The sequence below is a fragment of the Eschrichtius robustus genome, chromosome 1, assembly GCF_028021215.1.
Source record: "Eschrichtius robustus isolate mEscRob2 chromosome 1, mEscRob2.pri, whole genome shotgun sequence".
NCBI lineage: Eukaryota > Metazoa > Chordata > Mammalia > Artiodactyla > Eschrichtiidae > Eschrichtius > Eschrichtius robustus.
Genome location: NC_090824.1, coordinates 195,405,619 through 195,418,334, shown reverse-complemented (window position 1 = coordinate 195,418,334; position 12,716 = coordinate 195,405,619). Strand labels below are relative to the sequence as shown.

Below are 12,716 nucleotides of genomic sequence, written 5' to 3'. Positions count from 1 at the left end.
CAGGGAGACCTGCCAGGGCCACACTTAGATGTTTGAGGGGCATTCTGTAAGGTAAGGAGGGAAAGGGTGGTGTACCCTGGAAGTACTATGAGGTGGATGCTTGTCCCTGTCGCCTGGGACCATTTCACTAACCAAACAAGCAAGCCTCCCCCATTGTGCTGGTGCCCTTGGCTCTAACTGGTTGCTGTTTTCGTCACACTTCCTCATATACTTGGATATATTGATTTTTATTCATGTTTGACCTGCTTCTCTTGCCAGAGGTCACCATTTCTTCCTGGGCAGGGTCTTATCTATTATCGTTTTTTTCTTCGTACATGCAGAATATCTCAAGTAGAGGTGAAATGAAATCAATCACCTGGACATATAAATACTTAATTATTTGACTCTCACAGGTAACCTACTGGGCAGATACTGTGGAAACACCATTCCTGACAGCATAGATACTTCCGGCAATGTTGCTTTGGTCAGGTTTGTCACAGACGGCTCTCTCACTGCCTCGGGATTCAGACTACGGTTTGACTCCAGCGTGGAAGGTATGTTCTTTGATTCATTTTGTATATAGAGATAGATAGATATAATTGAGCACCTACATTGGATAGACACTCCTCTTAGGCCCTGGTGTGACAATAACTACAGACACCGTGACGCTTGTCTTCCTGGGCCTTACTAGGTTAGTGGAGAGGCAGACATTAATCAAATAGTCACACCAATAAATGAAAAATCACAACTGCAGTCAATACTACAAAGGAATGGATCTAGCGCTGTGAGGGGTGTGAGGAGGTGAGAGCTGAACCGCATTCCTCGCCTCAAGAAAGCCAGTCTCTTAGTGCTCCAGTCACTCAGAATTTGCGTTCCAAACTCCCTGACAAGCGCAGGAGAAATAAAGATCTTGTCTTGAAAAAACTGGATGATGACTTTCGCCTTCTGATTTTCCTGACTCTGATGATTATGGCACTTACTGGACTCTCATATTTCTTGGGCCATGATGACAAAAGGCTGCCAGTGAACTACCATCTATGGAAGCAGAGATTAAATATTAACTATCAGAGGTAGTCCTCGTGTACATACAGTGATAAATAAGAGCACTGATTTTGTCTAGTGGGACAATTAAAAAAATGCTTTACTTTTGAGAACATTCCTTATAGGATTGGATTGGAAGTTTTCTTGGTTTTTTGGGTTTTTTTTTTTCTTCTCTCTCTTTTTCTTCCCCCGCTTCAGCGTGTGGTGGGGATCTCCAGGGCCCTGCTGGGACCTTCACTTCTCCCAACTACCTGAACCCAAACCCTCATGGCTGGATGTGTGAATGGAGAATCACTGCGCAGGAAGGACGGCGGGTCGCCCTCACTTTTGACGACCTGAGGCTAGAAGCCCATGCATTCTGCAGCAGTGAGCATGTGACAGTAAGTGTCCCCTGCCGTCAGGGATGGTATAGTCCATTGTTTAAGGAGTTTATTGACCCATAAGTCGCAGTCAGAAAACTAGGTCAGGAATATTCCCCTCCGTGCAACTGTATCTCACACAAATTCTAAGTATTTTATTAGATAGAACAAAGTCACAATAAATGTTTGCCATAATTTTTGTAAAAGCTGTTTTAAGAGACTATTAGTTGTCTCAACCTATATCAGGGTCATAGGCAGGATAAATTTTCAAGCAAATGATCATTACACATGGAAAAACCTGTGTAAACCGAGAAGTTAAGCCTACGGGTAGCACATAGCTGATTGGGACCAGAGTCACAGGACAAGCCACCACCAAAAGTTTTAAGCAGATGGGTGGTCCTGCATAATTACTGTTCTCTGCTGGACGTACCGAGTGACTCCTCTGCAAGACCAAGGCCGACTGTCTTCCAGGTTGCCAGGCTCGTGCTTTGAGATTATACCCTTAGTATTCTTAGCTTCCTTTAGCAAAAGAAAGCTAGTGAAATCCCTGAGTGTTAACTGTGAACGACAGATATATATGCATTTATACTGTATTAACTGTAGATGAATATTAGTATATTTTCCACCCAACTTGCCCTTTCTCCAGTCTTTGTTATCTCAGTAAATAACTGTTCCAAACTTCTGGTTGCTCAGGTCCAAAGCCTTGATGTCTGTTTTGGAGTCCTTTCTTTCACACCTTAAACTGCACCCATAAGCAAGCTCACTCGGCTAGATCTTTACAAGAGATCCAGAATCTAACTACTTCTCACTACATCCACTGCGACCGCCGCCATCACCACTCATTTAGATTTATTTTAGTAACTTCCAACTGGTCTCTACTTCCACCCTTGTCTCTATGCATCTCAACACAGCAGCCAGTGTGATGGGTTTAAACCTAAATCAGACCATGAGGCTTTCCTTGAAAATCCTCTGATGGCCTCTTTTCTCACTCAGAGGGAAGTCCCACATCTTCATAATGGCCCAACTGGCCTTACATTATCTGCTGCCCCTTCCTTCTCCTACCCATGTGTCTTATCTCAAACCCCCCTCCTCTTGTGCTCACTAGGATCCGGCCACACTGGCCTCTTTTCTGTTCCGTGACTGACTACCCTAAGGTGCACCCACAAGCACTTCCCATGTACAGTTGCCTCTGTCTGGGATGTTCTTCCCCGGGCGGCTTCCTGGTTCACTCCCTCAGTTCATTCAGGGCTCTGCTCACATGACTTGGTCCGAGAAGCCTTCCCTAAGTACCTTCGTTAAATAGACCCCACCCCACCCTGGTCTGGGTTGGTTTCACAGCACTTCACACCAGCTGATAGTCCTCGCATCTATTTGTTTGTGTGTTGGCTGCTCGCCCCACTAGAATGTACGCTCCACTTACAGGGACACGCACTTCGCTTCGTTCCCTGCTGAATCCCCAGCGCCTGGCACGTAATAGACACAGTCATTGTTGAACGAATCAATAGTCGAAGAACTAGCATTATCCTTCTCAAAAATGAGCCACTTTTGTTTGTAGTTTCATTGTCTCCTGCTGGTTAGTGAATTTCAAAAATATGAAACATCTCTGTATGTTACTCTCTCTTTGTATTGCTCTAAAATGGTCATATTTAAGCTTCACATTTCGCTCTCTGGTTCTAATATACGAAGGACTGAAATGTTGTCTTTTATCAGATATTGAAAATCACGGAGCCCAGTGTGCTTTCTTTTATTTGGAAGCCAGGAAATTTTGGACCTAAGTTTTCTTATTTTAAAGGAACATTTTTTTCCTATTGTTGAATGAATAATACAGAGACAAGAATGAAGTAGAAAAAAAATTAACCACTCCCACTATATCATATTTTGAAGCATTTTCTTGTCTTTTCTTGGCAATGAATAATACTATGTAGTTGTAATTAGGTGACAGAAATTCATTTGTATACTAATTTTCATCAGTTTCTCTCATTATAAAATCAGTGGATGCTATTGAATGGTATTTGGAGAGTTGAGAAAATAAAAAATATAAACATACTTGGAGTTCTACATAGCCATTACTAAAATTTTGATGTATATGTTAACTTTTTTTTTTCCTTTGAGATCATATTGAAATATAATCATTAAGAATCTTACCAGCAGAATATTCACATGCCCTACAGGAAAAGTCATACTTTCGGAACTCATATAATAAAATAAAATCTACAGCATCAAGCACAAATTCTGAATCATGTCTTGTCATTTCCCCATCTCTGAATCATAGGTGCCAAAGGCACCTACTTTTCAACTCTTTCAGCTACTTCTTTTGGTATTTATGTCATTATTTCAAAACAATATTCCTATGCTGCTACTACTCTTATTTTTTCTGTCTTAGACATTATCTATCCACATCCCGCTGTGGAAGATGAGGATTTAGCTGTCTTCAGAAACCACCCCACCATCACTGCAGATGCACGCGGGGTACACGTAATTCACTTACACCCCCCAACTACCTCCCCAAATACTCCTGTCACAGATTTTGTTAAATTGTTATTCAAGGTTTACATTAATATGATTATGAAAACATCACTCCCACTTAAACCAAGTAGTGTACTCTGTTAGCATTTGCTTTTGATTTTCCAAGTAATAATAATAATTGTGTCCTTTTTACACTTCCATGGTTTTTCTTGGTTTTTCACGTATCTATCACTAATTCTTCCACACACTTTCTACTCCAGGTGTACATCCGCACCTTATACAGTAAAACACATCTATCAGTTCTATTCATTTTCCTTAGCAATATCTTCCTTGAGCATTTGCCCAGCAGCTGCAAGTCTGATTCCGCTGCCATGCCCAGATTTCCCTACATCATCAAATTTGCAAGTCCCTTCATTTCTCTCCTGGGCTGGATACCTGGTTCTTGGTTAATTTCCTCTTTGGGCGAGGCACATGCTCTGTGGCTCCCTAAGGACGTGGGCAAGGGTGATAAAGTTTTTGAGTATGTGTATACCTGTAATTATCCTTATTTTATCCTTATTCTTTGAATATATTTAATATAGATTTAAAAAATCATATATATTCTGGGACTTCCCTGGCGGTCCAGTGGTTAGGACTCCGCGCTTCCACTGCAGGGCGCACGGGTTCCATCCCTGATTGGGGAACTAAGATCCCACGAGCCGCACGGCCCAGCCAAAAAAAAATCATATATATCCAATATATTCATATTCATAGGTATTCAGTATATTCACATACATATATGAATATATTAATCATAATTTTGAAGCTTTGTGTTGCTCCTTTGGGGGTCAGTTTCCTTCAGGTTCCTGTTTCCTATTATATTGGTCTTTGCCTTTTATGTTGGATGTTTCCCTAAATGTCTGATGACCTTTGACTGTTCATTCATATTTAAGAATGAAGTACTAAAAAGCGATGGGAAGCTCTGTGTTCATGACTAGGGCTGTCAACTCATGGGCTTCATGGGAGCTGACTGAGGTGGGGACTTGACCATTGAGTTAGGGGAAACCACATATGTCATATTACAGGTCTTTTCCCCACAGGGAGGTTAAAACATCAAAGAATCACTTTCAGAATAAATTTCTGAATCTTTAATACGATGTCCATATTCCTTTTCTTTGAAATATATTTTTATGGGTTCAATGCTTATTTTTTTTTCCTCTTCACTCTGCTCCAAACAAGGGGATGTGGCTTGTCCTTCGTTTACTCTTTATGTACTTGAGAACTTGGCTGAAAAGAAGAAAGGGGGGGGGGGGAGGGAGGGAAGGAGGGAAGATGGAAGGAAGGTAGGAAGGAAGGGAGGGAGGGAGGGAGAAGAGAGGGACCCTTCCTAAGATCTACAGGTTGCTTGAGGGTGGCTTTGAGTGCACGACTTCTAGACTAATACCTCATCCAGCGACCCGAGCATCCAATTCCTCCAAACCCAGCTGCCTATCTCACTCTGTGCCCAGATGGGGAAGAGGAAAAGCCACAGCATCCCGTGTGCACTATGATGAGACATATGCCTGCTTTTATTCCTGCTTTTAGCACATTTTAGAGCTTGTCCTGAATCTCATATACCTACTTCTTACCCCACTGTTTTCTGGGAGTTATGGTTTCTGAGTGTAGATGGGAGTAGAGGAGGAAAGTGGAAACAGCACTCTTGCTGCTTCTAAAAGCAGGAGTTCACGTGATAAATGGACGCCTCACAATTTTTCATCATGGTGACTCTGAGCTCAGGGCAGACGTTGGGGAAGGGATAAAGGCCGTTGATCATGGTTTTGCACATATTCCATTAGCCTTTTAGTTGTGAATAATCTGTTTTGATTCTGGCAATGTGTTGCCCATTCCTGTTTTTAGAATTATTGAAATAATTGTCACTTTCTGTTTCCTTATGCATTATTTCATGGTTTGGAATCAGAGGGATAATTTGAATCCCAATTTTATTACTACTGGCTCTTTGAACTTTGGCAAATTGCATAATCTTTCTGAATTCTAGTGTCTTAGTCTGGAAAACAGGGGTAATATTATATGTCTGAGAGGTTGTTTTGCTAATTGGATAAGGTAAACCAAGTAGGTTATTAGCAGAGTCTGGCATTTTATCCATGCTCAGTAAATGATAGGAAGCGCTGTGTCCTGTCCTATGAGCCGTAAGTCACTTTAAACCAGAAGCCCCCGAAGAACGAAATTTAATGATCAATTACAGTAAATAAAAAAAGCGTACAGCTTTTGTTACGGAATACATTATCCCTCTCCACAGCTGTTAGTGTCATACTCTGCCTCATTATTTCTAATTGTAAGCCATTCAAATCCTTTTTAAAAACAGGACTATCACTCACTCAATCAATTATTGTTTAGTTACTTCTGGATCTTTCTTGAGCTGTGCTAAAATATTCGCTTGGTTTTGTAAAGAAGTGGAATAATATTTTGCCAATTATCGTAACTATGTGCATAACTGGAGTTGTTGTTTAATATTTTGGAGTCCACAATACTCTAATCCATTTTAAAAAATTCATACCAGTAAGAAAATTGAAGCTTTGAATGCATGACTAATTAGGAAAGAACTATTACATTGAGATTGATTTTTAAAATTACTTGGGTGGGAGGGAAGTCCAAGAGGGAGGGGATATATGTATACATATAGCTGATTCACTTTGTTGTACAGCAGAAACCAACACAACATTGTAAAGCAATTATACTCCAATAAAAAAATGACATTTAAAAATATTTGAGTTCTTCTATACTTCAGATCATCAGAGATTAACATTTAAGCCTTCTTTCCAAATATCAAAGGTCCTGATGGATTGTTAAACAAAACTGTCCCCCAGTGAACTCTGTGAACTAAGATGTGAGCGTGTTGGCGTAGCTTCTTTACATTTTGAGCACAGTTTCCAGTTGCAAAGAGCACAGTGGTTTTTCACTTGTCACCACATGGCAGGAGGGCATGACTGCAATTCTTCCATTTTAGTGCAATGACCCTGAGGCCACAAAATGTGCTCCGGGTAACATGGTGGCTTGTGGCACTGGGCTAAGTGCCCATATTGTTAAGTAATTCATTTCAGCACAGAGTTTTCTTAGAAGGAATTGTGTCTGGTCCGGGAACGTAACCTCCTAGGCAATACTCAGTCAGATGGACTGTGTCTAAAGGTTAAACTATTTTCTCCGACAGGTATTTAATGGCATTAGAAGTAACTCACCCCAACTAGAGAAACTGTGTAGCAGCGTGAATGGCAGCAATGAGATCAAATCTTCGGGAAATACAATGAAGGTTGTTTATTTCACTGATGGATCCAGGCCATATGGAGGCTTCTCTGCCTCCTATACGTCCAGTGAAGACGCAGGTAACAGAGGATGTTATAAATACACCTGTGTTATCGTCTGCGCTGTAGGTGTCCCACAGCTACTGCCGACAGCAGTGGAGCCATCCGCATCCCCTTTAGAGATCAAAGTCACACCTCGGATCTTCCACAAAAGACAAACATAACCAGATAGAAAACCCAACCCCAAAACCCCCAAAGCAGAAGACAAAAACCTCTAGTTCTGGAAAGAAAACTGCTGTTGTGAATTAGAAAATTTTAAAAATGCTGTTAGAAGAGCTTCTAGCTCGGTTCCGTGCAGTGTCGCCATAATAGTTGGTTGCCAGTCCCGCAGCCCTTGGTCAACTCTTCTATCCTGGAAGAGGGTAACTCCCTCTTGAGGGGCAGCTTACTCCCAGAGAGTAAGTAAAGTAATTGAAGACACACGGCTTTTATTGTTTCTCAGGCATCCATCCATCCTTACACAGATTTCCAGCGTACGTGACTGAGGGGTTCATGTACGATACAGAGCATTTAAAATTAGCAAGATATGGCCTTTCTATTCTAAATATCCTCCTACTTTCTGGATTGTTGTTATTATCTAAGAGCTTTAAAATATAGGAAGAGTGGAACTGAATTTTTTTTAAAACCTTTAAGTTATTTCATTGATACAAGGAGCATTCATTCCCTATTCAAAGGAGCAAATTCATTGGAATGCCAATGTTATATTATCTGTTTTATCCAATTAAATTCTCGGGTCAGGTGGAAGATTGCTAAACAGTTGCCATCAGGACCAGCATTATATTTAGATATTGCTCTAAATTAAATGTTAATAAATAATAGGCTCACATTAGGAGATACTGACACATAGCCAAACCCCACCCACCTAATCTACATCTTCAGGAAAATCAAGAAGCTGCTTACTTTTGTACATCTTTCTTTCTAAATCCACAGAAACCACTTCTGTAGGCGGCATGAGGAGCCAGCCCTTCACCCACAACCCTGACTTCATCTAGAGAAAACAAATCAAAGCAATAAAAGAGCTGCATTGGTTGCTGTAGTTATTTTTTTCTGTCTTGTTTGTATCTTCTGCTATGGCATGGATCTGACAACTACTTTCTCTGTTGCCTTCTGTTTTCTTAGTGTGTGGTGGGTCCCTTACAAATTCCGCTGGGGGAAACTTTACTTCTCCTGGCTATGATGGAGTCAGTAATTACTCAAGAAACCTAAACTGCGAATGGACGCTCAGCAATCCAAACCAGGGAAACTCCTCCGTTTACATTCATTTTGAGGATTTTTACCTAGAAAGTCACCAAGACTGTCAGTTTGATGCCCTTGAGTTCCGAGCGGGTGAGTCCAATCAAGGAACACATTCTCTCATTCACCTGCAGCCTTCTTCTTAAGCCTGGAGGCCACCAGCAATGAAGGGAGACAAAGGGCTGTAATGTATGTATTATATATAAGATCCAGAAGAACATTGTTCAGACAAAGCCATCATTCTGCACATGCCCAGCTGGGGACAACATGCCCTATAAACGGGGAATGAGGTGGATCAGTGTTTTCAACTAGACCCTATGTCTCGGTTGATGTGACATTTACCCAGGAGAGATTCCGGTTTGTCTTTGCTCTCTTAATGAGTTCAAGTGGTCCCTTCAACTCTCATCTACTCAAGACTTCTTTCTTCAGAGACTAGAACGTAACATGGTCAGAATGTGCTGGTGGTTTCCTGAATTTACAGGATTCACAGAGGAGGCCGTGGAATTCTCCTTAGGCCTTAGAAGTCTAAAGAAACTTTGCAATGCATTAAACGGAGAAGCACATAGAAGCTGGTTGGGAAATTATCCCCGAAGCAGTCAAGTTTGTCTTTTTTTTCATGATAGAAATAGATTGAGCTATACCTGGTAAACTATAATCGTCTTAAGAATTTTTTAAAAATCTGCATTCATGGCTGATAAATCCATTTTAGTTCTTTCCTATAGTGGAAGCACAAGTTATCCATTGAATTGTCCCCAGTGTTACATTGACACTCTTTTCCCCCTAAAGAAAAAAAAAAAGAAGGAGAAAAGTAACAGTATATCAATATATCAGCTATGCTGTCTAAGGCTCACTGGGTTCCATGTTATTGCAAAATTTAAAGAAAAGGAGGCTGAACGCTAATGCAGTTTGCTGGTGACAACGTACTGGGGCAACTATAGAAATTGCTGCTGGCTTTGGGAACATGGAGGGCAGAAAGAGAATTTGATAAAGTTTATGGTCACAGACCAACTGCCTCAGCAGAAGAATCATCTGGCCTCTTCGAGGTAGATGAACCTAGAAAAGGCTTATGAGGGAAATGGAAGTTGTAGTTTGAGAATGTTCTCCATAGGATTCTGATAAATCCTCACCCCCTCCGCTTGGTTCAAAACCACTGGCTTATAGAATCAAACAGAACAGCTATCTATCAAATTTCATTCAGTTAAATGCAATCTTCTCTCGATTCCCTCGTTTTAGAGACAGTTAGAATACTATATTTTGTTGACTTTTAAGGTCAGTGATGTTGTCTGACAAGACTAAACAGTGAGGAGATGAGTGTGAGCAATAAATGTTCATCAAATTACTGTGAAAATAATATTCACAAAAATACTCAGCTCCGAATCTGATAGTTCTTAGCTTGAGTATGGAATATCCCATTCATTTTAGTAGATTAAATACAGTGAAGAAATTATTAAAATTTTAGGTAATTATCACTTTTATCTTGCTGATGTATTTTGTCACTATTGGTATTGTGTTTTTTAACGCCTTAAAAAAAAAAAAAAGCACAGCCAAAAGTTTTTTTTTAAAGTTTTCTCACAGTTGTGTCTCTGTTTAGATATGCTAAACAATAATTATGAAAACATGAATTGGAACGAAATGACACCTATGATAGAGAAAGAGGCCCATACCAAAAAAAGCATTCTTTTTTACCCGTTGGAGGCACTCTTTCCTTTGTAGTTGAGAAAGATAGAAAGGAGATTTGTGAAATGTCTGCTATTAAACCAGAATTTAAATGTGCATCAATGTAATAGCTTGAAATTTTTTTTGTTATTTGTTCCTACTGAATTCATCGGATATATCTTTCAAAAGGTATACATATGGTGACACTGGTGTGTTTTTCTGCTCAGGTAATGCTGATGGGCTTCTGATATGGAGACTCTGTGGAGCTTCAGAACCTAGAATGCCATTGGTTATACCTTATCCTCAGATATGGATACACTTTGTCACCAATGAACGTGTAGAACATGTTGGATTCCATGCACAGTATTCCTTTACAGGTAAGACTTATGATAAGCTCTCCAACTCTGGCAATAACATAATACATAAATTTTTGATGACATTTTCCATAAACATCTCGCATATATTTTGTTAGATGTATTTCTAGGTTTATTTATTGGTTTTGTTGGTAGTGTCAATGAGACATTTTTAATTATACTTTCTAGCTGGTTGTTGCCTATATCTAGGAATTTTAAAATTTTAATACATTAACCTTTAGCCCACAGAACTTGCTAGACTCTTATTAGTTTTAGTATTTTGTCTATAAATTACCTCTGGATTTCTGTGTAAACAATCATATCTTCTGCAAATTGATAGCAATTTTTCTCTTTCAATCCCAATTCTTGATTTCTTTTTCTTGTCTTATTTCACTAGCTAAGGCCACCATCGTAAGTAATGTCAAATGCAAGGGATGACAGCATCTTGTTTCTGACCTTAATGTGAATGCCTGTAACATTTCATTGTTAAATATACTGGTTTCTCTTAGGTTTTCAAGAAATACTCCTTATCACATTAAAGGAAGTCTCTTCAATTCATGGTGTACAAAAAGTTTTTTTGTTTTTTTGTTTTTTTTTTTTACTGTCAGATTTTGGCAAATGGTTTTTCTGCATCTATTGAGATGATCCTATTTTTTTCCTACTTTAATGTGTTAATGCGATAAATTGTATTAAAAGATTTTTCTCTTGTTAAACCATCCTTTTGTTTCTGGGATAGACCCTACTTGGCCATCATGTGTATTTTGGATATATTACTAAACATAATTTGCTAATGTTTTGTGCTGGATTTGTATCTGTGACATTCAGTTTGTACCTGAAAATTCAGCCCAAGACAGACAGTACCCCTCCTTGCTGCTTCTCTGGGCCATTAGAGTTTTTCTAGTCCATTTCACTAATATGGCAGCCCTTTTAGATTCCGAACTTTATGTAAAAGCCCTTGCTTTTGTGGAGGTCCAAGGCCATATGTTCTCTTTTTGCCTGATCATCAAACCTCAAAACACAACTCCTGGGGCCCACATCTTGATTCTATATCCTCTTAGACTGACATACTCTCAGTTTAAGATACCCCTTGGAATTTGAGTACATTTATTGTTTATAGTTCTTAGAGATCTCCTTTCTTTCCATTAAGTTGGGCTATGAATCAAATATATTTTGGTTATAATTTTATTTAACATTTCTTTGTGTTATAACCAAATGGTTGGTTGGAGAAAGGTGTGAAATTGATTATCTATTCAGTCAACCATGTTGCCAGCTGGTTTTTCTTTATCAGATTGAAAGAAGAGAGTCAGATTTCAGGAAGCAGTATTATTTGTGTGGAACATCAGACCATACCATGCTTTAGAAATGTATCCATGTTTCAACTTGCTATACTAATGTACACTTTGATAGCTGATTACAATATATGTGCTTGTTGTCAAATGACAAAGTCTTTAGTTATGGTACTCGTCATATTCTTCAAGCTTACATTTATTTTCACAGGCCTAGTTTTTTTAAGAAAGGCAATGTTCTTTACTTTGTTCCTAGTGCATTTACTGTCAGTTCTATGCTCATCTAATTATTCTCCATTTATGGTTCAGATAATCTTCCTTCTCCTTTGTGTCAAACTTGAGCCCGCCTTCACTGTGTGATTCCATTTGATTAACACTATATGGGATTCTGTTTATTTCTAATCTTCCATCTAGTTTTACTTTGCTTTCATCCAGTTTCATCTATTTATTCATTTATTGTCCTTTTTTTAAATCATAAAGTATGATGGCTATAAGTAGTCTTTACTTTGGCTTTACAGAATTTGGTGGTTTTTTTTCCTTTCTTATTTAGAAGTTTACAATCTAATTTCAGACTGTGGTGGAGTACAGATAGGTGAGAGTGGAGTGATCTCAAGCCCCAACTATCCAGCCTCTTATGACAGTTTGACCCACTGTTCTTGGTTGTTGGAAGCCCCACAAGGCCACACCATCTCTGTGAGTTTTGATTAGTGGGTAAAATAATTCTGAAATTATACAACAAAAGTACCATGTCCTGTGTGGAAACAGAGTTCTTTTAATAAGCAAGTGATTAAAATAGGCTTTGATCCAGGTCATCTTCTCCCTAAAATTCTCTGATTAGAGTATATACGTTGGCATCTACAAGTTTACAACTAATGGAGAATGAAATATCTTTCATTCTTTTTCAAGCACAGGAGAAGCTCTCTATAGAAGACAGTTCCCCATCCAGAAAAGAGATGTATTTATGTTCTTGATATGAGTTGCCATCCCAGCCCAGGGGACTGAGGATGA

At 39.3% G+C, this 12,716-nt stretch overlaps 1 protein-coding gene across 1 annotated transcript in view; it reads left to right on the top strand.

Annotated features, from left to right (window-relative positions):
- The window catches only part of CUBN (cubilin), a 277,317-nt gene that overhangs the window by 194,552 nt on the left and 70,049 nt on the right, over positions 1 to 12,716 (top strand). The window contains exons 48-53 of the mRNA XM_068562017.1: positions 393 to 533; positions 1,219 to 1,400; positions 7,030 to 7,201; positions 8,300 to 8,506; positions 10,297 to 10,446; positions 12,280 to 12,401. Coding sequence (XP_068418118.1) covers positions 393 to 533; positions 1,219 to 1,400; positions 7,030 to 7,201; positions 8,300 to 8,506; positions 10,297 to 10,446; positions 12,280 to 12,401 — 974 coding nt within the window. The remainder of the gene's footprint in view (positions 1 to 392; positions 534 to 1,218; positions 1,401 to 7,029; positions 7,202 to 8,299; positions 8,507 to 10,296; positions 10,447 to 12,279; positions 12,402 to 12,716) is intronic.